At 46.6% G+C, this 26,000-nt stretch overlaps 1 protein-coding gene across 1 annotated transcript in view; it reads left to right on the plus strand.

Moving 5' to 3' along the window:
• The window catches only part of LOC137415493 (polyunsaturated fatty acid 5-lipoxygenase-like), a 214,856-nt gene extending 190,033 nt beyond the window's left edge, over positions 1-24,823 (plus strand). The window contains exons 11-15 of the mRNA XM_078782592.1: positions 5,390-5,559; positions 13,282-13,400; positions 13,630-13,730; positions 20,574-20,741; positions 21,898-24,823. Coding sequence (XP_078638718.1) covers positions 5,390-5,559; positions 13,282-13,400; positions 13,630-13,730; positions 20,574-20,741; positions 21,898-22,077 — 738 coding nt within the window. The 3' untranslated portion in view covers positions 22,078-24,823. The remainder of the gene's footprint in view (positions 1-5,389; positions 5,560-13,281; positions 13,401-13,629; positions 13,731-20,573; positions 20,742-21,897) is intronic.
• The last annotated feature ends 1,177 nt before the right edge of the window (positions 24,824-26,000 follow it).

Here is a 26,000-nt window from a genome sequence, read left to right on the forward strand (position 1 = left end):
GTTTCTCACAGTCTGAGAGTCCTTTCGGTGCTTTTTGCAAACTCCAAGCGGGCTTTCATGTGTCTTTCACTGAGGAGAGGCTTCCGTCTGGCCACTCTGCCATAAAGCCCAGATCGGTAGAGTGTTGCAGTGATGGTTGTCCTTCTGGAAGTTTCTCCCATCTCCACACAGGATCTCTGGAGCTCAGCCAGAGTGACCATCGCGTTCTTGGTCACCTCTATTAGCAAGGCCCTTCTCCCCTCTTCTGTGAAGGCTTTCCACTAGATGTTCGAACATTGCTGTGGGGATTTGCGTCCATTCAGCCACAAGAGCATTCGTGAGGACGGCACTGATGTGGGGCGATTAGGCCTGACTCGCAGTCGGCGTTCCAATTCATCCCAAAGGTGTTCGATGGGGTTGAGATCAGGGCTCTGTGTTGGCCAGTCAAGTTCTTCCACACTGATCTCAACAAACCATTTCTGAATGGACCTCGATTTGTGCACGGGGGAACTGTCATGCTGAAACAGGAAAGGGCCTTCCACAAACTGTTGCCGCAAAGGTGAAAGCACACAATCGTCTCGAATGTCATTGTATGCTGTCGCATTAATATTTCCCTTCACTGGAACTAAGGGGCCTAGCCCGAACCATGAAAAACAGCCCCAGACCATTATTCCTCCTCCATCTAACTTTACAGTTGGGTCTATGCATTCGGGTAGGTAGCGTTCTCCTGGTATCCGCCAAATGCAGATTTGTCCATCGGTCTGCCAGATGGTGAAGCGTGATTCATCACTCCAGAGAATACGTTTCCACTGCTCCAGAGTCCAATGGCGGCGAGCTTCACACCACTCCAGTCGACGCCTGGCATTGCGCATGGTGATATTAGGCTTGTGTGCGGCTGCTCAGCCATGGAAACCTATTCCATGAAGTTCCCGATGAAGAGTTGTTGTGCTGAAGTTGCTTCCAGACACAGTTTGGAACTCGTCAGTGAGTGTTGCAACCAATAGTCAGGTTTTTTTGTTCAAAATTTTTGGAGATTAGCAAAACTATACATTTTTGGAATATTCAGAGCATGAGGAATCCAAAAATTAATGTTGGCATTTGCGTAGACACCTTTGCGAAAATGCCACTCAGGACAGTGATGAAGATCTGTAAAAGCATATTCCTGAACGGTATAGACCTAATAGATCCTGTGTATCGGACTTATAGTTCAATCTGATACTAACAAGGCTGCTTTCTTGCTTTATAAACCCATACCTATAACTTCAAAGGACTTGCAATATCATGTATTATGTAATACAGTTATATCACAAATACAAAGACAATGGTTTTCAATTACCTTTTTTTGTTGCTTTTCTAGAATCCTGAGCTCTATTTTGAGGACTTTATTGGATTCCTTGACCCAGAAAACATAGGATTAGCATATTTAATTAAGTTTCTAGGTTGACTCGAAGCCGAGATAGCGCAAAATATGTATTTTATGGCAGCCATTTTGAAAATCCAAAATCTGTGTCTGTGCAAATGCCAACATTGATTTTCGGATTCTCCATGCTCTGATGATTCCAAAAATGTACAGGTTTGCTAATCTCCCAAAATTTTGAATGAAATTATATTTGTTAACATAGTGAACCTGACTACAAGGACAGACGATTTTTACGCTCTGCGTGCTTCAGCACTCGGCGATCCCGTTCTGTGACCTTGTGTGGCCTCCCACTTCGTGGCTGAGCTGTTGTTGCCCCAAGACGTTTACACTTCACAATAACAGCACTCACAGTTGACCAGAGCAGCTCTAGCAGGGCAGAAATTTGAGGAACCGACTTTAGAAAGGTGGCATCCTATGACGGTGCCACGTTGAAAGTCACTGAGCTCTTCAGTGTGGCCCATTCTAGTGCCAATGTTTGTCTATGGAGATTGCATGGCTGTGTGCTTGATTATATGTACCAGTCTGACACACACCACTGTGTGTGCTTCGGAATGAGGTGTTTTTACGGCGGCCAGAGTGCAAATCCTGTCACCAACCTCCTTGAGAGAGGACCCAGTACCCTAGTGCTCATTTTGCCGACCTCGGAATGATGACAGGCTGTGTCAACCCCACCTGGTATTAATTCAACAGCTGAACGGGATTCAAACTCAGGACCTTAGGATCTCAAGCCCGCCGCTCTAACCATAAGGCCAACACCCGGTATAAAAGGAGTCTTTAAATGTACCCAAACACTCAGTTTTCAGTGTTACACTCCCTTGGAGATCCCGAAGTATGCATGCAACGTTTCGGGCTGCTAGGTGTCATGATTTTGTAGTTATGGATGAATCACCTGATTTTTGATATGTATTATTATACATATTGTCGTGTGACTACCCTTGATGAATACTGTTAGGGAATTCATTTAGCCTTGAATGATTGAGAAGACTCAATAATTAATTGTCCAAACTGTTCAGAAGACAATCGACTGATTTTTAATGAAACGTGGAGGACTTCGCTTTGGTTACAAGGAAGATATACGTCAAAGGAATGCAGAAAACCACTTGGCAAGAATCCAAATCCAAAAAGAACACACACACACACACACACAACAATTCCTAAGCAAAATCCTGAAGCATTGGTGCAGCACAGTCTTCTTATACTTTTGTGAAGAACAAGGACAATGGGGTGGGGGCTGAGGGGAGGAGAGAGAGAGGGATGAACTTAGTTCGGGGGATGGGGGAACGAGATAAGAAAAGTTGCAAGAGATTCAAGAAACTTTTACAAATGAACAATGAAGGCAGCAGCATTTCGTCTGGTCTGCCTTGCAATTCAGTGTAAACAAGTTCTGTGACTTTTAAGATAACAACTGGGTTCGTGATGAAGACAGGATTGTGGCCCACTCCAATCAGCTTGGGAAGGGAATTCGGATCACAGAAAGTACAATTCTCAGTAATTGTGAAGAATACAGTTGTAACATAAAGCAAATGTGTACTGAATTAAATAGGATTGATTCCAGTGTCAAAAAGAAAGAAAGTGTACATTCATTCGATTTCCCTCGGGAACAGCATTCCTTCAGTGTCGTTGCCAAGTGATAATCTACAACCTTGTACAAACTCAACACTTATTAATAATAGCTTAAGAACTACTATTATAGGCTTATATGCTTGTTAATAATTAAATGTTTAAATTAAATAAGTAAAAGGAGCTTTCGCTCTTTCACGAGCCTCGATCTTGTATACAAAAAAAAAAAAAAAAAAAAAAATGTTTGTTCTATAGACTAAATCATTTGATATATGAGGAAACGTTTAAGATCCTTTTCAAAGGTAACATGAAATCCTAAACGGTCCTTTGGAGAAAAATAATGTTTTGTAATTTTAATTATCGGCTCACCAGGTGTGGACAAACTTATGGAGGCTGGTCCAACCTTGACCAGTGTTCAGTGATGAGTTTGAGAAGTCCTTTTCTTTCCAAACTTCCAAAACATTTATTAAAACTTGTATTACATTGGAGTCTAAATACATAACTGTTTGCAGATTATCATCATCATATATATGTTCTATAATATTTTAATTAAAAGAAACTATTCCTTTTAACTGCTTCGAACTTGTCGAGTGGAAACTTAAGCCAAACTCTGGAACTGATCCGAGCAGGCAGGTTGCCCTGAACAACCGTTTGCCTTTAGCCTAATTTATGACCTGTCAGTTCAAAAGCTCTGAGTAAATAGTTGCTCGGCTAGTAAGTTATATAGAACACAATTAAAGCTGATTGCTATATGTATTAATGGAGCTCAAGCAAGCATTTAAAACAATTAAAACTTAAGTGTTTGCAACAACAGGTCGAAGCTCAGGAAAATCCATTCAATTACACGAATTACGTATGCAAATAATTAATTTTTCTTCAACAATACCTTAGGGTAGGACGGAAGGCCGAACGAGCTTTAACTCCGAAGCGTTCAGTTAAAAATTGGGGGGGCGGGGGCGGGGGAGGAGGAGGAGGATGCTGAAGAGCACTTACCTGAAAATATCCCACCGGCAGTCCTCAAACCTGCAAAAAATAAACTCACACGACACGGTTATTAAATGTACAAAAAGAAACAGGTTTATTTAAATAAATGTCGGTAACAAAGAAACGCACGATAAACTAAATTCCTAAACGTGACGTTCCCACAAACAGACTTGAAACACCTACACAGGGAAAGATAACGATATATAAAATAACTAGGTGTGGTTATTTCGTACACTGAGCTCTGATCACTGGTGGGGGGGGGGGGGGGGGGGAGGGGGGTCTCGTCAAGAATCGTCAGTCCCGAGCGCGCAGTCCGGACTCGGCTCTGTTCTTGGCGGGAAGAAGGCCGCAGCCCGCTCGTTTGCGTGCTGCTAGGCATCACCGAGCGTTCCTTCACTCTGGGCCTCGCGCGCAAAGCAAACAGGAGTTGTCGCGCAGCTCGTCGTTCTTGCTTGGGGAAAACCGCAGCTCTCCATCCTGGGATTTTCCGCCTCACGTCCACCAGCCCGATGCCGGAACACGGATGCTCACGATGAATCCTCCCCGTGCACTATCGCTTTTGGAACGAGAGGTGAATGAATGAATGAATGAATGAAAGGTGCAAGAGGGAATGTTCGCTCAACGCCCTGACGCCAGACCAACAGAAGAACGAGGAGGAGATGCCGGCCCACAACGATACTGCCAGACCCAAAACCGAGAAGGGGGAGGAGAGGAGCAATCACGACAATTCACTATGGCATCCAGAACAAGAAGGGCCAAATGTCTGCCGCTTCAACTACTTTAGCTTTACACACCGCTCTCTGATGTCATCGGTCGTGTTTCACTAATCAGTGAGTTGCTCCATACCAGTCCTTCCCATCAATCAAAACCTTGACCACTCACGGCACCCCTGGGCGTGGCCTCAGCCTGCCCGACCTATGTGTGCCATCCAAGTTGGGGTTGTCAGCGGCAGCGCTCAATGTCCTGACTCCAGTCGGCTTTTTAATTAGTGCCATTAAATGCGCGATTCTAGCTAGTGTCTAATGCGGTGCCATAAGGGACAAAGGGTTAAATTACAGAGGGAACAACACAAGTAATTAACCGAATCCCTGAGCTAAATAACATGCCCCGCACCCCCGTGATGGGGACAAATATACAAGCTTAATCCGAACAGACGATCTAAGCAAGTACTTATTACATCAAGGTTTCTACACGACATTCGGAGCACCTACCTATACAAATCTACCTGGACTAAAGTAATCACTGTCTACCCCCTTGCGCAAACGTAACAATATCAACAATCAGGCATTTGTTCTGAGTAAAAATATTTATAAAATTGAAGTATATTTGTACATTCTGAGTAAAGTAACCAAATAAATCATAAAACCTCGGGGTTTTTTTCAGCACTTTATTGTTTCTTTTTCTTGAAATTAACACATCAACATAACATTTCTCCATGTCCTACAGTATACCACATTTGGCAGAGAGGAATTTCTCCAACTGAAGACAAATATCTTCAAGGACTTCAACTACGACTTTCTTTGCTTTCCAAAAAATTTGGAAAACCGTGGGGTTGATGACTTACCCAACTTCCACTTCCGTGATGATGGCATGAAGCTCTGGAACGTGATTAAAAGGTGGGTCTTGGTCTTATTCAAAATATCTGGTGAGGTAGAATAGGACTTGTGGAAAACACAATATATGACCCCTTAATTTTATGAAAGGTTATCACATTGCAATATGTTCCAAATATAAATATCGCATATGAATAAACGTGCATATTTAAACATCATATGTATATGAATGTCGTATATTACAGGTGTTTTATGAAAAATATTTAGTTAACCTTGAATAAACTGTAACAAAAAGTATCTCTGCTGTTTTATACTCTTGAATATGTCCTCTATCACGTATAAAAGGCTTAAGGGATCCTAGAAGGGCAAACCTGTGAGAATCACTGGAATATGATGTTAATTCTTATTTTTCCTCATTTCCACCCAAAAATGTCATTTTACGCATTTCAGACTTCTTTAAACATGTTAAAGCCTATCTAGTCGTTTCAGTGGACTGTTGGCCAATGATTTTTTTTATTGAAACTGTTGGCGAGCAGTTCGGGGTTTGAAGGACAAAGAGGCAGTCCCAGCCGATAGATAGAAATTTTAAAACTAAAAGAATGAAATAACAAGCAATAATAAGATACGTACTGAGATACAGTGCATTCAGAAAGTATTCAGACCCCTTCACTTTTTTCACATTTTGTTATGTTGCAGCCTTATGCTGAAATCGTTTAAATTCATTTTTTCCCTCATCAATCTACACTCAATACCCCATAATGACAAAGAGAAAACAGGATTTTAGAAGGTTTTGCAAATTTATTAAAAAGAAAAAACTGAAATATCACATTGACATAAGTATTCATACCCTTTGCTTTGACACTTGAAATTTAGCTCAGCTGCCTCCCATTTCTCTTGATCATCTGAGATGTTTCTACACCTTGAATGGAGTCCACCTGTGGTAAATTCAATTGATTGGACATGATTTGGAAAGGCACACACCTGTCTATATAAGGTCTCACGGCTGACAATGCATATCAGAGCAAAAACCAAGCCATGAGGTCGAAGGAACTACCTGCAGAGCTCAGAGACAGGATTGTGTCGAGGCACAGATCTGGGGAAGCCTCCAAGAAAAAATTCTGCTGCATTGAAGGTTCCCAAGAGCACAGTGGCCTCCATAATTCTTAAATGGAAGAAGTTTAGAACTGAGCAATCCGGGGAGAAGGGCCTTGGTAACAGAGGTGACCCAGAACCCGATGGTCACTCTGGCTGAGCTCCAGAGATCCTGTGTGGAGATGGGAGAAACTTCCAGAAGGACAACCATCACTGCAACACTCCACCGATCTGGGCTTTATGGCAGCGTGGCCAGACGGAAGCCAAACAGTTCAATCTTGGTTTCATCAGACCACAGAATCTTGTTTCTCACAGTCTGAGTCCTTTAGCTGCTTTTTTGCAAACTCCAAGCGGGCTTTCATGTGTCTTTCAATGAGGAGAGGCTTTCAATGAGGAGAGGCTTTCAATGAGGAGAGGCTTTCAATGAGGAGAGGCTACAAATATTGAACATCAACTAGCAGGACTATTGATGGTAAAACATCACACCAAATGGCAAGCATAATACTGAGAACCTTCACAATACTGAGAGCTTTTAGAATACAAAAAAGTCTGGAGAGAACCTCAAAGTGAACATGTACATTGTACATATTATGCAAGAGAAGAGAAGATCAGATCTGCACAGAAGATGAGTCGTTGCCATATTGTCAGCATCTCCCAACCATGAGTAACCTGTATCAATGTACAAGATTCATTCAATAGTCAACAATTTCATCATCTTCATCTTCACCAAATGCCAGCTGTGTTGTGTTTGTACAACCAGATCTACTGCAGTTTCCACAAGCAGGAGTGCACTCAATGTCAAACTTCTTGCATGTGCACCTCAAGCGGCTGCAATTGGTCTGGCATTTGCACCTGATGAACCATAGTAGTTCCTCAGGGGCAGGAGCTAGGTCTATCTGGAGAGGGACAAGCTCTCCATCACTCTTCCACCATCCCCACTCTTTTGCAAGGAGTCTATCCCCAGATCCCTTCCACTCTTCAACATGAAAGTACACAAGGTGGCTTTGGTACTTTTCTGCTGCTGATGTAGGTGGCAAGCTCTGTGGATGAATGTGATGTGCTGGAAGCCACATTTTCACAGAACAGCTTGTGCTGCAGAGAGTCTTGCTTTTCACTGGATTTCCCATTGTAGAGGATCACCAAGGTTTTGATGTCCAGTCAGCTTCTACCGATGATTTTGGAGCTGCATGAGACAAACACCTCAGTTGGCTCACAGAAGTGACGGCTTGGCTTGAATTTATTGAGGGAAGCTCCATTCCCGATCCTGTAGAGGTGAGATGTTGTGTCACATCTAAGGACAGCATGGAGGAAGAGGGTGTGTTTGCATATATCCAGACCAAGCTGTTCCTTGACCACCTTGATGTTCCAGATGTGAAGGTTCTTTGTGTTCTTCTTCTGCTCTGGGCAGAGAAATAGGTCATGAGACTCTAAGCTTTTCTGTTAGCACAGTATGACGAGGAAGTCAGTGTCATCATGAACCACCACACTGTTTGTGACCGTAGCAGATTCCACAGCCTTCTGCACAACGAGGAGATCGACACCTGATGGTGTGTGCGTGTGTCTAACAGCATTGTGGATCTGAAAATTCCTTCATATGCATTAGCACAATCCGAAAAATAAAAAAATTACTGATTTCAAGATTTTCCCCTTGCAGGATTTCTTAAGACCTTTTGCTTGTCACAGAGGTCACCTTCCGAGGTATGACGCAAGTGAGATAACTTTTTGTTGCAATTAGTTCAAGGTCACGGAACACAATGCCTGTACCACCATATAATTATCAAATTTATAATAATAAAAGAAAGTGTCCGTCCGTCCATCCATCTGTCTTAGCCCAGGAGCATTAGGTTAGGACCTAGAAGAAATTAGTAGAAAGCTGATTTTTTGCACAGAGCTTCAGAATACCATGTGGATGCCCACAATATAAAGTCCCACGAGTCCCACCTTGTGGCATTTTCAAAATTCAAGATGGCCGCCGGTTGGATGGAAAATACATAAATATGGATAACTTCTGCCTAGAACCTCATAAAAGTGTACTTTTCGTGGCTAAATATATGTTTTAGCACATTAGGATTTTAATAGAATATATTTCAGTGACCTCAGATAATGATATGTAGATATAATCCAAGATGGCTGACAAAATTGCCGCTGCTGTAATGCAAAAAAACATCAAAATCATGATAAGTTTAATTTGCTATTATTTTATTTAATGCAAAATGTTTCACATTGTGACCACAAGGCCTGCAAGAGGTAAACAACACATGGGGATTTGACATTTAATTACAATACGACACAAAAGCAGACCAACTCTTTGATCCCAGTCATCCCAACCTGATTCTAGTGTTTTGGACAGTACCGTGTTAACTGAATGTCACTTTTCTTATTCCTGACTTAAACACTGTTATCACCCTCTAAATCAATGTCCCGAGAGTTTTTGCAATTATGGCCATTACAAACAGTACACAAGAAGGTACACTCCAGATCAGACTTGTAGCAAGTGCATCGTTTTCCACACCCCGCGTTGCATCCACAAGATATCATTTTCAGCACTTTCTCAGGGGCGACAGGCCTATCAGTCTCGATTGGAACAAGTAGTCCCTCTCTGTACTGCCACCCCCACTCAGTTGGCAGCAGTTCATTCCCCTGCCACTGCTGAACAGCATGGTATGCTCTGTAGCTGTGGAATTTGGTAGCTGCCGAAGTAGGTGGGAGTGATTCCAGCTTGAAACCAGATGACGTCAAAGATGTTCTATGGATTGATCGGAAGTACATGAGATATCGGTGTTTGTCCAGTGACTTCGATCGAGCTGCTCCATACAGCTTCAGCAGAAACAGCTCTCCTACTCTCGCTATTTCTTGTTGAGTGCTTTTAGATCGAGAGAAAACACCCAGGCAATCCCAGTTGTCACCATTATCCAACACTGCAAGAGCCTTCTTCTTCCCTTGATTGTAGAGGGCAGAGACGGTATCACATCCTGTTATTGAATGCACAAACATCAGGTGTTGCTTGATGTTCTGGAAGGCTGCCTGAATTGCCCCTCTAGAGTGCAGTTGCAATGGGTTCCATCCAAAGAGCATATGGAGGTCCATGTCTGTGGTAGCTTGTGCTACCAGCATCACAAGCAAATCGGTATCGGTCCCCACAACAACAACCGGTGCTGTATCTGCTTTGGCAGTGTCCATGGCCGTTGATACAATCAGGCAATCTGCATCTGCAGTGCTCTGCTTGACATTCACACATTTGGCTGCAAATTTTTCCATCATCTTTTTAATCAGTCGATCCTTGTTCTTGCCTTTACCCAAAAATGCTTTTTTTCTTGTGGTGGTTTTCATTTCCAGCTCAAACAGAATATCAGCTGATGTGTTCTGTTGTGCTCGTCGCTGCTGTTCTGCTACTTTTGTCGATGAGTCACTGCCATACCCATCAAACACGATTATGGTCTGCATCCCATAATGTTCAAGTACGTACAAAACGTAGTGGTCACAGACCTGATCATATGTGGCATTCTCAGGCCAGGGCAAGCTTTGAAGGAGGTGACCCCCATCGAGGATGAAGCGTGCTCCATCAGGAAGGCTGAGGTGGACACTCACTTTAGACTACAGGATACTTGCCAGGCCACTCTTCACATTCTTTCTCATAAGCCCTTTATCGAACAAGGAGGGTGGTTGTTTGGCAAATTCATGAAGGAGATATCCCTCCATTTCAGCATTCTCCTTGATCACGCATGTGACCCTTAGGAATAGTAATGTGCTATTCACCTCCACCTCAACACCGCAAACAGTGATCTTGTTTCTGTCACCATTGATACTAGTCACTCGATCGTTTGGTTTTAACTTCACGTCGGCATACGTTTTGCCCGTCATCGCTGAAGCTGCCTTGGTGCCAACCGTAACCGCTTGATCTGCATTTACATTTTTGCCGGCAACCACCCCACTTGCTATATTGACTAGGGAGTCATGTTCTCCATATGAGAACGGAGAGTGCACTTCCAGCCACTGCAAGAAAGTCTCGTAGTCTTTCCTGTCACGAGCTGTGCTGCTGGCGCGCAGGTCCACATGCTGGTCAGACGTGTGACTATGAACCCCAGTGAAATCTTCCAACGCATCACAAATTGGGATACATCGGGGCATGGCATGAACCCATTTGGCTATTGTGCTGTCTGTGATTCCACGACCATGAGCCAGACCGCCAGATGTTTTCAGCAATCGCATCACATTTTGTTCGATTGTCTGGTCGCTGAAATTGCCACTCCAGAACTTTTCTGTCCGTTGAATGGTGAAGAACCCTCTTTCTGTGTAGTTATAGAACTGCACTGAAGACATGGTACTTTCAAGGTCTTTCATCTGGTCAAGGTAGAGGCGGGCAGACTTAGCATATGCAAGGTGACCAGCAGCATGGAACAGGGGGATCATTTCACTGACTGCCTGCAGATGCAAGTCCCAATCCCCAGTGCGCTCTGCTCGGATGAAATGCCTGATCATGGACACTTGCTTCAAATATTCAATCAATAGTTTACCGGTTCTACCTTGCTTTTCTGCCTTTACCATGAGAGCATCCATGATATCACTGAGCTGGTTGACACATTCCTCATCTTCCACACTTGACGTGGGGCATTTCCCATTCAGCAAGGCTTTGTGAATAGCCTTAAGATGGGGGCAGATCCACACCACTGAGACATTCAGGTTGGTCAAGTAATTTTGACATTATGGCAACTGAAGACAAAAGATGAGCGCGGAGTGCACGAGCACATGCATGACCTGTCATCATATGAATCACAGTGTTTGGAGCATACACGGTCTCCCACAGATCCTCTAAACCACTACCACCCATTACATATCCAATTGCTCCCATATATGACATGAGTAGATGAAAACCCCCAAGTCTTACAACAATATTCTTCAGACCTGGGTGAGAGGATTTCACAATTTCAGCTGCCTTGATATAGAGGGGTTGGTCAAATGTGACAGGACAAAGACCCAGTCCATACTTTTCAGACAGCTTCTGGGCGAAACACAAAGCAGAATAGATGGTGTCAGGTTGAGATGGATCCTGGTTAATGAATGGCAGAATATGAATCTTACTCATTTCGTGATTTTCTCCCTTCACAGCACATTGCATAAAGCCACTCCATGACGGACATTGTGCCACAGGGATACCCAGAGAGAAGCTTACTAACCAGATATTATCCAAGCATTCAGATAATTTGAGGAGGGGTGGTTTGGATTTGGGAGGTTCATTGGGCCCTATTTTGATGGACGTGAACCCTGGTGCAGTTTTCTTTTTGTACACTTTGATTGGCACTTGTCCAAATTGACCAGTTTGGGCAACATTTTTGTCAACTCCCTCTCTACTGGTAGTGGCCGGTTCCTCACCTGTAGGAGTAACACATGCAATACCATTTTGTCAGCCATCTTGGATTATATCTACATATCATTATCTGAGGTCACTGAAATATATTCTATTAAAATCCTAGTGTGCTAAAAAATATATTTAGACATAAAAAGTATACTTTTATGAGGTTCTAGGCTGAAGTTATCGCAATTTATGCATTTTCCATCTAACCGGCGGCCATCTTGAATTTTGAAAATGCCACAAGGTGGGACTTGTGGGACTTTGTACTGTGGGTATCCACATTACATTCTGGAGCTCTGTGCAGAAAATCAGCTTTGTACTAATTTCTTCTAGGTTTCCCCTTAATTTTTGGCTAATGCTCCTGGGCTATCTCCTCTATAACTCCAAAACCATGAAACCTAGCGGCTCCAAACTTTGCATGCATACACCTGGACCTCCAACAGATTGCAAGGATAAAAACTGGGTGTTTGTGTGTTATAACACCCTTTTTGGCGATCGTTAACGAGGTGCTCATAATGGAAAAAAAACCGAGGTGTTGGCTTACCAATATGGCGGCCCGCCATCTTAGTCAGCCCACTGCACCTCGTTGGGTTCTTAAGCCACCATTTTGTTTCCTCCTACTCAAACGTGCCTTGCCTTGGAAACATGATCGATTTATCATTACATCATTGAAGCATATAATCAAAATCTGGATTTGGATATGAGGATTGGATGCTGTAGACTAAATAATGTCCAAACCTGGAGTGATGTCCAAAATTGTCACTCAATTTTGAGTGACAAAATTTACCATATCTAGCGATTTGTGGACACCATTCAGGCTGCTTTTGCAAGCCATGGCATTACAGTAGACAGAGCCAGCTCCCTTTTTGGTTGTCATAAGGCCGGGGAAGTTTGGGTGTGTTTTTGTTGTTGTTGTTGTTGTTGTTGTATACTGGATCGAGGCTCGTGAAAGAGCTAACATTTATCACACAAAAAATCAAACACACACAAAATATATAATAAGGGGAGCGGTAGACAAGATGGGGAGAGAAGGGGAAGCACACAACCACAACATTTGAGAGCAGGGAGATGTGTGGAAGGGAGAGGGCTTGGGGGGAGGAGGCGTGGGAAGGTGGGGGGAGGGGCGAGGGGTGGGAGAGGTCTCCCTCTTGTTTATCTAAGCCTCCCTCTTTTTCGTCCTTCAACTCTGCTGTTGGTATTCCTTTTATTCTGTTGGTGTCGTCCTGATCCGTTCAGTGTGCTCACTCTTCCACAAGCCTTAGCTTTGCGTATAAAAGATAAATGAATCTTTCTTACGGAGTACTGGAGTTAATTCAGATTTCACTTTGTTTTGTTCATCTCAGCTTTGTTTCAGAAATAATCGACATTTACTACAAGAGTGATGGCGATGTTGTTCATGATGACGAATTACAGGAGTGGATTAAAGAGATATTTGAAGGATTCCTATCGTTGGAGTCCACAGGTAAAGCATCTAGAACGTTATAGACACATTGTGGACTCATTTATCCGGTTGTCCGACCACTGAAGGGAGATTGATTGTCAGGTTAGCCGAGTGAATGTGAGTGTATTTATGCTCTCTTTAGTTTTGGGATTTAATTCAAGGAGGCTTCAAAATACTGTAAATTTAAACTAATATTAGTGTTCAGTGTGCATTGTGAAACCTCCAGTCCTTTCTCTATTCACACTCGTAGGGGTTCCAAGTCGGTTCACCAACGTACTTGCTCTCAAAGACTTCCTCGCTGCTGCCATCTTTACCTTCACTGCCATTCACAGTTCTTTTTATGGAAGTATGGTAAGTATTTTTAAAATTCATTCTCATCGCACTTGTTACGATAAATGGGTTTTTTTAAATGGATTTTACTGTCTGGCAGTCAAACAAAGTTGAAAATCATTCCAAACTGGTGACCTCATAGAACGCAATACCCCAAGCAGTGTTTAACCATAAACTTAAATTTAAACAAAATAACGATTTTAACGCATTGACTGCCGACACAAGAGTTTTCTCATAATGTGGGGTTTTCCTAGCAATAGATAAGAAATTAACTTACGTTCTGTTTTATGGCGGTCATAAAGAACACAAACAACAGGCACGAATAACTAGTGTTACGTGCTCCTCCCCGACCCCCTGGTCACGGTGTACCTCCGAGCCACGAGAGGAGTCACGGCAGAAAAATGTGTTATTCTGTATGTCAAAGATCAATGGAGAAGCCACCCCAATTGTTACTCACAAACAAATATTGTATTAAGATCACACAAGAATAAGAGTACAACAATAATAGTATCAATAGTACAATCAATATGTCCTATGATGGTACCATTGTAGCGGCTGCCGCTGGGTTTTCACAATCGCCTTGCACCTATCAAGGACGCGGAGCGATCACCATGCCGGGCTCGTCCAGGACGCCCGGGCAGGCCCGCGCTCAACTTGCCAGGCCTCGGTCGGGACGCCCGGGCAGGCTCGCTCTCAACTTGCCAGGCCGCAGCCAGGACGCTGGGCCACGCCCCCTGGCGCCGGGCCTGGGCAAACCCCCTGGGTTAATCGATATATATTGCTGCCCGATAAACGGGTTTTCAGAGTGCCTGAGTGTTTGATTTCATTAAAGCAACTCGGATGAATTCTAGCTTTTTGTCGCGTCCATTCTTCCGATCGACGTGGGAGCCCCAGCTCCTTCATTGGTGACCTATCGACATGGACACGGCAGTCGCCCTTAAACTGCCTACCTTCTGGGAGGCTCACGCGGCGGTTTGGTTCGCGCAGGCGGAGTCCCTGTTCGCCCTGCGAGGCGTCACGGCCGACGACACCCGCTTCCACCATGTGGTAGCTGCGCTCGGGTCGGCTACCGCGGCCCGCGCCCTGAGCCTCCTCGAAAGCCCGCCAGCCGCTGACAAATACGGCGCGATTAAGAAGCTGCTCCTCGATGCTTTCGCCCTCCCATCGGCGGAACGCGCACGGCGCCTGCTCGAACTGCCTGAGCTCGGCGACACGCGCCCTTCCGAGCGAATGGATTACATGCTTTCACTGCTCGGCGAGCACTCTCCGGCATTCCTGTTCCGGGAGCTGTTCCTCCGTCAGCTGCCTAACCCGGTACGCCTCGCCCTGGCAAGCACGACGATCACAGATCCCCGGGCCCTTGCCAGAGAAGCCGACAAGATCTCCGCCGCAGGACAGCGCATCGCAGCGGCGACATGGGACCCACCACCGTCCGACGCAACACCCATGGCGCCCGAGCACCCGGCACGGTCGACGGCCGAACTGCCGACGCAATTGGCGGCCGCTCTACCGAGCCGACCACCTCCAGCACGACGACCGAGGCCTCCACCTGACCAAGCGTGGTGTTACTATCATGCCAGGTTCGGACAGAAGGCCAGGACATGCCGACCCCCGTGCACCTTCGGCAGGCCGGGAAACGGCCGGGCCGGCGTTCATTACCAGCCATGAGCGCCGGCCACATGGGCAACTTACTGTTCATCACGGATAAAGCGTCCGGACGGCGCTTCCTGTGCGACACCGGCGCCCAACTGAGCGTCATACCCGCCTCTGACCAGGACAGGCAATCCACGGTTTGCGGCCCCTCCTTGGTTGCGGCCAACGGATCGACTATCCGCACCTTCGGCCCGCGCAACGTCACCCTCTGCTTCGGCGGCCAACGCTTTGCTTGGACGTTTGTAACCGCCAACGTGCCCATGGCTCTGCTAGGCGCCGACTTCCTCTGCGCACACGGACTGCTGGTGGACGTCCAACGGCGTCGTTTAATCAACGCTGAAACCTTCAGCTCCCTGGTATGCACATTGAGCAGCTCCGCGCCGACCGAGCTGGCATGCACCGTCCCGGCGGCGAACGAGTTTGCTCGCCTGCTCACGGAGTTCCCGGCCCTCACGCGGCCGACGTTTTCGGCCGTCGCAGTATGGCATGGGATCGAGCACCACATACCAACCACGGGCCCGCCGGTCTACGCCAGGGCCCGCCGCCTCGACCCAGCCAAGCTCGCCGTAGCGAAGGCCGAATTCGACGCGTTGGAGCACCTCGGCATCGTGCGGCGCTCCGATAGCGCGTGGGCCTCGCCACTGCACATCGTGCCAAAGCCGGGGGGTGGATGGCGCCCGTGTGGCGACTACCGCCGTCTCAATGACGCTACCACCCCCGACAGGTACCCGATCCCGCATATCCAAGACTTCTCCGCCCGTCTGGCGGGACGGGTCATTTTTTCGAAAATTGATCTCATACGGGGATATCACCAGGTACCTGTCAGGGCGGCCGACGTCCCTAAAACGGCAGTCATCACGCCGTTCGGCTTATTCGAATTCTTGCGGATGCCGTTTGGTCTCAAGAACGCGGCTCAGGCGTTCCAGCGCTTGATGGACGGCGTGCTGCGTGACCTGCCGTTCCTTTTCGTTTACCTGGACGACATCCTCGTCGCCAGCACGTCCCGGGCCGAGCACCTCCTCCACCTCCGAACACTGTTCGGGCGCCTCAGCGAGCACGGCCTCATCGTCAACCCGGCCAAATGCCACTTCGGCACGACGGCCGTTGATTTTTTGGGCCACCACATCACCAAGAACGGGGCCGTGCCGCTGCCAACCAAGGTCGAGGCCATCACCACGTTCCCGCGTCCCCGCACCATAAAGGCCCTGCAGGAATTCCTGGGAATGGTGAATTTTTATCACCGCTTCGTGCCCCGCGCTGCTCAACTCATGCGGCCCCTCTACGAAGCCCTCCAGGGCAAGCCGGCCAAGCACGACATCGCCTGGTCCGCAGCAATGGATGCGGCCTTCCAACGCTCAAAGCGGGCCCTCGCCGACGCAACACTGCTCGCTCACCCGGTGCTCAACGCTCCCATCGCCCTCACCACGGATGCCTCCGACTACGCGGTGGGCGCCGTACATGAGCAATGGGTGAACGGGGTTTGGCAGCCACTCGCTTTTTTCAGCCGGCAGCTCCGGCCGAACGAGCTCAAATACAGCACGTTTGACCGGGAGCTCCTCGGTCTACACCTGGCCGTCCGCCATTTCCGCCACCTCCTGGAGGGCCGACCTTTCACGGCGTTCGTCGACCACAAGCCATTGGTTTACGCCATGGCCAAGGTCACGGAGCCATGGTCAGCCCGCCAACAGCGCCACCTCTCCGCCGTGTCGGAGTTTACCACGGACATCCGGCACGTCGCTGGCAAAAACAACGCCGTGGCCGACTGTCTTTCCCGGGCCAGCGCGAACGCGGTCCACCTGGGCGTGGATTTTGCACTTATGGCGGCGGACCAAACCACCGACACCACGGTGCAAGCCCTCCGGGCGGCGGACACGGGCCTCCGCCTGGCCGACATCCCCTGCGCGGACACTGTCCTGCTCTGCGACGTCTCCCAAGGCCAGCCTCGCCCCATCGTGCCCGTCACCTGGCAACGCCGCATCTTCGCCTCCCTCCACGGCCTTTCCCACCCGGGCCGGAAAGCTTCCCAGAAGCTGGTGTCGGCGCGTTTCGTCTGGCACGGCCTTCGTCGGGACGTCCGCGATTGGACCAGCACCTGCACGGCCTGCCAACGGGCCAAGGTCCACCGACACACCCAGGCCCCGCTGGCACCTTTCACCGTGCCCGAACGACGTTTCGACCACGTCAACGTGGATCTGGTGGGCCCCCTCCCCCCGTCACGGGGGTTCACACACCTGCTCACCATGGTGGACAGGACCACCAGGTGGCCGGAGGCCGTTCCCCTCGTCTCCACCACCACCGCCGACGTGGCGCAGGCTTTCATCGCCACCTGGGTCGCCCGCTTCGGCGCACCGGCGGACATCTCGTCAGACCGCAGACCACAGTTCACCTCCGAGCTGTGGGGCGCGGTCGCCCGCAACCTGGGGGTCAAGCTCCACCGTACTACGGCCTACCACCCCCAAGCAAACGGGTTGTGCGAGCGATTCCACCGCTCCATGAAGGCCGCGCTCATGGCCGGCCTTCAAGACGGCGGTTGGGCCGACCGGCTGCCGTGGGTCCTTTTGGGCCTTCGCACGGCCCCCAAGGAGGACCTCCAGGCATCCACCGCCGAGCTTGTCTATGGCCAGGTGCTACGCGTCCCGGGCGAATTCGTGCCCGACGCTACCAGTCCCTGGTCCGCAGCTCACCAGCGCTCGGACCTCCAGGAGGCCGCCCGACGGTTTGCCCCCGTGCCAACATCCCACCATGGTGACCCCCAGTCCTACGTCCCCCCAGCACTCCGCACAGCGGAGTATGTTTTTGTGCGTCACGACGCACATCGGTGGCCACTCCAGCCGCCGTACGACGGGCCCTTCCGGGTGCTGCGACGGGACGACAAGTCGTTCGTCATCGACATCGGCGGCAGGTCGGACCGGATTGCAGTGGACCGCCTCAAGCCGGCGCACGTGGACGTCGACCACCCACCACGGGTGGCCCTTCCGCCGCGGCGAGGCCGCCCCCCGTCCACGGTGCCCCCCACTCGACCGCCCACCACCTCACCGGACCCCCTCCCACGACCCGCCAGGGGTCGCTTCGGCCGGGTCATCAGGACCCCCCTCAAATTGACCCTGCCGGTGCAAGTCGATTCTGGGGGGACGTGTGTAGCGGCTGCCGCTGGGTTTTCACAATCGCCTTGCACCTATGAAGGACGCGGAGCGATCACCATGCCGGGCTCGTCCAGGACGCCCGGGCAGGCTCGCCCTCAACTTGCCAGGCCGCAGCCAGGACGCTGGGCCACGCCCCCTGGCGCCGGGCCTGGGCAAACCCCCTGGGTTAATCGATATATATTGCTGCCCGATAAACGGGTTTTCAGAGTGCCTGAGTGTTTGATTTCATTAAAGCAACTCGGATGAATTCTAGCTTTTTGTCGCGTCCATTCTTCCGATCGACGTGGGAGCCCCAGCTCCTTCACCATCAGTTTTGGAATATAGAAATCACTGTGCTCCAAGTGAGTGAAACAAGAACATCCCCAATGTCTCTTATTCCCGGCTTCAAGCCCAAAGTTGATTCACTCGAGTGATCACCAGAACGATGTCCAATCGAGACCAGAATCCCGTGCGGATAGCAAGTACAGTCACACCGCCGAAGCTGTACAAAGGCGCCCTCAAGGCGACTGGGAAATCCAAAGGCGCCCTACAGGCGACTGAGAGATCACACCCTCGGGTATGGACGAATTAACCTTCAAAAAGCCACGTCACACACACGCCCAAGATCGACGTCTGAATGCGGTGAAAATGGTTGAAAAGAGACGAAACCGCGAGTGAAGCACAAGTCCTGTGTGAGTCAAAATGGCCGACGACCCGCTCTTGAGACGTAACGGCCCGGCGATAATTCTCCTCGGAATCTACCGCCAAAAACCTGACACGCAGGTTGATCGGTCACAGCGATGACAACTCTGTCGCAGGAATCTCTTTCCCGGAAACCCGAAAGTTCGCTAGTGACTCTTGCTCACCAACGTTCGCTCCAGACCGCAAGTAGCTCGGCTCCTTCTTATCCGACCCACTCGCTCCCTCTTCTTCCTCTTCATCGTCCGGTTCCCGATCCGGTTTCCTGTTTCTTTTAACATTAACTTTTTTACCTTTTGAAAACAGTTCATGGACAATAAACCTTTTGAAAATAATAATAGTACATGGAATCAGAAATATTTACTGTGGATGCAAACCACCACAACGGAAGTGACGAATCCATAACACTAGCTTGACATGTTAAATAAGGTGGTGTAAAACGTGGTGCATCAACTGTGGTAAACTTCCGAATTTTTTTTATTTTTACTTTTTTCTGGACAGCTTTTAAAACCTCTATTTTATTTCACAGCTCCGAGTTGGAGGTTAGCTGAGATGCCCTGAGTGCAAAGTAACTGAGATTCAGCATTTAGACAAATATGGTGGGGCCTAGTGCTGTTAGTTTAGTACAAAACGAAAAGCAAGAGTTGAAAAGACCCTTCCCATGTCCTTTTTCTCAAGACTGCTTGGAGTAACATAATCGTTTAACTTTCTGGTTTGTTTTTACATTTATCTTTTGGTCGTCTCGCCCAAAGGGGATGTGAGACTATTGCATTGTCCCTGTCTGTGTGTCCATGTCTATATACTTACCTTTTAAAACTGGTTTTCGCTGCAACCGCTTGTCCGATTGATGAGAAACTTTAAATATAGGAGGGACTCCACATGGCGAATATTTTATGAATAACTTTGATGTGATAAGTTACATGTTATGGCAGCCATATTTGATTGAAGGAAATCATTTGGACATCGTTTTCTCCAAAAACCGCTCAACTAAAAAAATTGAAATTTGGCATATGTCATCAACTCCCCATGGGGTATGTATATAGTGTGATAACGATGATGTCATCAGTGATGTAGTATTCCAGCCATAATTGGTTGAAATTGAAATCTTTATCTAAAAAAATCTGAAACTTCATATATCTGATCTATGACTCGATGTGAGTGAAGATTTAAATTTAGGACGTTCATAACCCATGCCAAAAAACTGTGTGACATAAGAGGATGCATGGATGGTACGGGTATATGGGCCATACTAGCAGTGGATCATAATGGTAGCATGTCCAGTTAATTTCTGTTCAGAATGGACGCTTGAGGTGAGACTATGCGCTCTCCGAGTGCCGTTCTTGTTTTTAATCTTTCCAAGTTCTCAAACTCAGATGGTTGTTTTGTGCAGTTTGATTGGTATGCTTGGATATACATCAACCCCTACATAATGCGGCGCCCAGCGCTGACGGCAAAGAACACCACCAACATGGCTGATGTCATGGAAACCATTCCTGATGTGGGAAGCACTTCTTTCTTCCTAGCGTACATGAGCCATACTTCGAAGATTGTAGAAAAGGTAAATGTATATCTTGTTTTCTTAACTACATTTTTTTAAATAAAAGTGATACATGTGAAATTGTCTCCAATGATATAAACATCGGTTACATGTGTCACAAAATAGGTCACTTATGTGTGTTCATTTTTAAAATCACATTGCATATAGTTTTCATCTATAATAAAACTGTGTGTGTGTGTGTGTGTGTGTGTGTGTGTGTGTGTGTGTGTGTGTGTGTGTGTGTGTGTGTGTGTGTGTGTGTGTGTTAGTTATATAACCAATCCTGTACAATTAATTAAATGCATTTTTAAAATAAGAATTGAAAAAGAGAAATAAGAATTGAAAATCATAAGAGATAGAATTGTGAGAAACAAAAATAGAAAAACAAGGTGTGTGTGTGTGTGTTTGTGTGTGTTCCATAACTCCAAAACCATGAAACGTAGTGGCCCCAAACTTTGCATGCATACATATCGAACTCCAATGGAGCGCTGGAATGAAAACTGGGTGCTTCGATGTGTTTTAACATCCCTTTTGCAGATCATTTAGATCATTTAGATCATTTAGTTTCTGACAAAGCTCGACTTTGATTCTGTGACAGTTCCTGATGGCATCATTGCATGTGTCCTAAAAACCTATTCTACTGCTCTTGCTCATCCTCTCTGTTCACTCAATCATTCTCTCTGGGTCACTTGCCCTCTGGCAGGAAGTTAGCAAACATCACTGCAATACACAAACATGGTGCGAAAACGGATCCTCTTAACTACATTTAACTTGCTTTTGATTATAAGCAATGCCATGGAATCTATTATTGCAGTTGACAGTATAATCAACGAGCGAGATACTGCGCACAGGTGGCAGCTCAAAAGTCTAAAAGAGAAAATGCATTTTCAGAAATTTTATGAAAACTCTGGCCCACTTTTGCACACGTGTGTGGGGGGGGGGGGGGGGGACCCCAAAGGCTGCACAGAAAATTGCATATGGTCAATTGTATTGAGATATTACCAAACTAGCGAATGTTTCCATATGCAGTAAATGGCCATTTGCTTTGCTGCATCAATAAAATAAAAACAAGTCGGACTATATACCCACCTGCTGTTTGCACATTGATTGATTTACGAACCTTGAGTTTTGTGATGAAAGGTGGAGACCTTATAAATTTGATATGGCCTTGTTCCAGGTACCCTTGGGCCATGACACTGAGCAGTACTTTGGTGATAAGGCATCGCTTGCGGCCTACAAGCGCTTTCAGGAAACACTTGAGAAACTGCAAGAACATCTCGACATTGTGGATGAACAGCGCCCTGTTTCCTATCCTTACTTCCAACCAAAAAACATCCAAACTGGGATCGTGAGATAGAGAGTTTCTTTGTTTTGATCTTCTTATCAGCACCTACTGTCCCGTTGTTGTGATCTAATCACTAAATCTTTGTTTTTTGCTTGCCTTAACAAACATTTTTCTCTTTTGCTTTAAAAATTGGAATTTAGCGCTTGAGTTATCACCTTGGAAAATCCCGCTTTTCCCCTTTCTTCATTGTACGTGGTTTTGGGAATTCCTGTGCTATTTTCAACATTGCATTTAATGATTTTATGCCACAAAACTCTGATTATTGATCTGTGAGCCGACAGTATGTACCCACTCAACCATCTTTCCTCCTCATACTTTGATGTGGATTTGGCAAAGTTTTCTGCAGAAAGAAAATTATGACACAGGAGGTTGTAATTTATAGAATTTTTCAGTATAATAACTCCAAAGGTATTTAAAATACAGAGTTTACAATGTTTGTCCAAAATGAGGGTTTCTAAAAGTTCCACGACAGTTATTCACAATGCCGTCCAAGATGCCAACGTTTATATTTTTTCCAACTAGCAACGGTACCCGCCCTACGGGCGGGGCTTCAATTGGGAGGCCCAAATGAAAAGGCTCAATATCAGAAATTGAAGGCTTTTTTTATTTTAAACGATTTATATAAACATCCGTTAAATCATATCACACACAAATCATCAAAATCTAAACAGTATTTGTAGAATTTCAATAAAAGTCACATCACTGTTCATATCGGTAAATATTATTCCATCATGTTTGGAAAAAATGGAACATTGGAAAAATTGGAAAATAAATTGGAAAAACGATATAGCCTATTTTACTCCAGGGGGTCCCAGGATTACACACCCAAAATTTCGTTGCGATCGGTTCAGCCGTTTTTGCGGTATCTGGGAACAGACAGACAGACAGACATTTGGTGAATTATAGTAAAATATCCAAGCATGAGTAGTTAGTAAGAATTTTCTTTAATTAATTAAGTATGCTGGCAATCTAGAGCAATAATAAAAACATTGGCGTTTCTTTGGAGATTGCAAAATTTCTCATTTGAAGAACGTGAATGTAAAGGAGACATAGTTATTTTGCTTCTACATTTACATGGGAATGGTGAGGGGAACTTCAATAGCACAGAGTTTCTATCTCAGGGGTGAGCAAGGGCCTTCAGAAGAGATCCATGTATTAGTGGAGGAAGTGAAGAAGCGTCTCAATATTAGAGTGAACCGCTTTAACAGGTCGATGGAGTACCAGAAGAAGAATCGCAAAAAGAAAGGATCCAGTGAAAAATTGGGGAACTATACACCTGTTAGCTTGACTTGAGTTGTGGGAAAGGTGTTGGAGACGTTAATTAATGAACGGATCAGGAAGCATTTGAACAATTTCAAACCATTTAAAGGTAACACGTATGGCTTTCGCAAAGAGATCATGTTTATCAAACCTATTGGAGTTCTAGGAAGTAGTTTCTGATTGGGTGAATGAGGGAGGTGTAGTGGATGGAATACATCTCGACTTTCAGGAGGCGTTTAATAAGGTAGGACATTGAGAGATTGCGAGCCAAGATGAGGGCTCTCGGTGGTGCTGGTAGATTCGTTACCTGTTTTGGAAACTGGATTTGTGAAAGTAAGCAAAGATTGGCTGCGAATGGGAGGATGTAAATTGGAGGGTACCTCGTGGATCAGTACTGGAAACATTATTATTCATAATTTACATGAACAATTTGGATAATGGGTTGAGAGTCAGCTTCCTAAATTTGTAGATGACACAAAGCTTTGAGGTCAGGTAGATAGCAGGGAGGGTGAGGGGTGGTGATCAAATTCACGCAGTAAAGTCGTGATGATTTCATCGAATGCATCTGCCAATCTTTTGCCCAGTTTAACAAATTAACGTAATGATTCCCGATGAGTTTAACATCAATAAATGTAAGGTGCTTGGGATGGCTGAGCATAATGAAAATATAGATTATATAACACAAGGGGCAGTCTTTGGAGAGCGTGACTCAAGAGAATGATTTAGGGGTGGTAATTGATACAGGAGCTGGGGTGGGGGGTTGGGAGGGGGGGGGGGGTAAATAGAGGTCATGTTAATACCATATAATAATTGAGGCCTAACCTAGAATATTGGGGACAGCTTTGGTCACCACATCTGAGGAGGGATATAGTTGTTATAGAGCAGGGACAGCGCAGACCTACTCTGATTCCAGGGTTAGCTAAACTAAGCTATCAGGTACCGTTGAAGGAGACAGGACTTTCTTTATACATTGGAAAAGCGGCGATTACGAGGGGATCTGATTGAGATGTTTAAGATAATGAAGGGTGTGGACGATATAGGCGCAGTGGAGCTTTTTCAGCAGAGTGGACAGACCAGGGCTCTTTGCTTGAGGCTAAAGAAGATGCGACTTAGGACAGTTTTAAGGCAGGGGTCTTTCAGTCAGAGTGGATAATGCATGGAATGGTCTCCTCGGAAAGGTGGTGGCAGTAGAGGGGGTAGATGCGTTTAACTGTGATTTAGTTAGGTACCCGGATGCATTGGAGACAGAGCAGATTGGGGATATTGGCTTGTGTGCATGGTAGGTAGCTTGTGTGTTGACGAGGGATGATACTGGGTCGGGTATGGGGGGCATTTAAGGAATGATTTTGCGCACACATTTGTGGTTTTGCAGCAGAATTGCCATGAATAGCATCATTTGAATTGATTGCTTTCCTTTTCCTGTTACAAGTATTATTATTTTGAAAAAAAATCCTCCTTGTCTCTGCTGCTTGATTCTGAAATAAATTGTCAGACTTGATTGTCTTGTTGTTGAATTAGTAAATGTGGAGATGTTTTGTTCAACAAAAGGGTAATGATGATCTGCAGGTATAATATAATGTGATGTTGAGGAGAGGATGGAGCTTCGACTGCATATGTGCATTTGCCAAAAAATTCCTTCCACTCGACACCTTCTTGAGAAGAGGAGTGAAGCTTTCCGCACGTTCGTGTTGAAGAAAAGGATGTAACTCTCATCAAGCTTGCAAGAAAACTCGATTATATATACAACTACATGACCAAAAGTATGTGCACACCCAAACATCTCATTCTAAAATCATGGGCATTAATATGGAGTTGGTCCCCCCCCCCCCCCCCCCCCTTTTGCTGTGAAACAGCCTCCAATCTTCTGGGAAGGCTTTCCACTAGATGTTTGAACATTGCTGCGGAGATTTGCTTCCATTCAGCAATGAGCATTACTGAGGTCTGGCACTGATGTTGGGCGGTCAGTGTTCCAATTCATCCCAAAGGTGTTCGATGGGGTTGAGGTCAGGGCTCTGTGCAGGCCAGTCAAGTTCTTCCACACCTATCTCGACAAACCATTTCTGTGTGGACTTTGCTTTGTGGACGGGGGCATTGTCATGCTGAAACAGGAAAGGGCCTTCGCCAAACTGTTGCCACAAAGTTGGAAGCACACAATCGTCTGGAATGTCATTGTATGCTGTAGCCTTAAGATTTCCCTTCACTGGAATTAAGGGGCCGAGCCCGAACCATGAAAAACAGCCCCAGACCTTTATTCCTCCTCCACCAAACTTTACAGTTGGCATTATGCATTCGGGCAGGTAGCGTTCCCTTGGCATCCGCCAAACCCAGATCCGTCTGTCGGACTGCCAGATGGTGAAGCATGATTCATCCCTCCAGAGAACGCGTTTCCACTGCTCCAGAGTCCAATGGCGGCGAGTACACTACTCCAGCCGACGCTTGGCATTGTGCATGGTGATCTTAGGCTTGTGTGTGGCTGCTCGGCCATGGAAACCCATTTCATCAAGCTCCAGACGAACAGTTGTTGTGCTGACGTTGCTTCCAGAGGCAGTTTGGAACTCAATAGGGAGTGTTGCAACCGAGGACAAACGATTTTTACGCACTTCAGCACTCGGCAGTCCCGTTCTGTGAGCTTGTGTGGCCTACCACTTCGCGGCTGAGCTGTTGTTGCTCCTAGA

The sequence above is a fragment of the Myxine glutinosa genome, chromosome 7 (genome assembly GCF_964187855.1).
Source record: "Myxine glutinosa chromosome 7, kmMyxGlut1.1, whole genome shotgun sequence".
In the NCBI taxonomy this organism is placed as follows: domain Eukaryota; kingdom Metazoa; phylum Chordata; class Myxini; order Myxiniformes; family Myxinidae; genus Myxine; species Myxine glutinosa.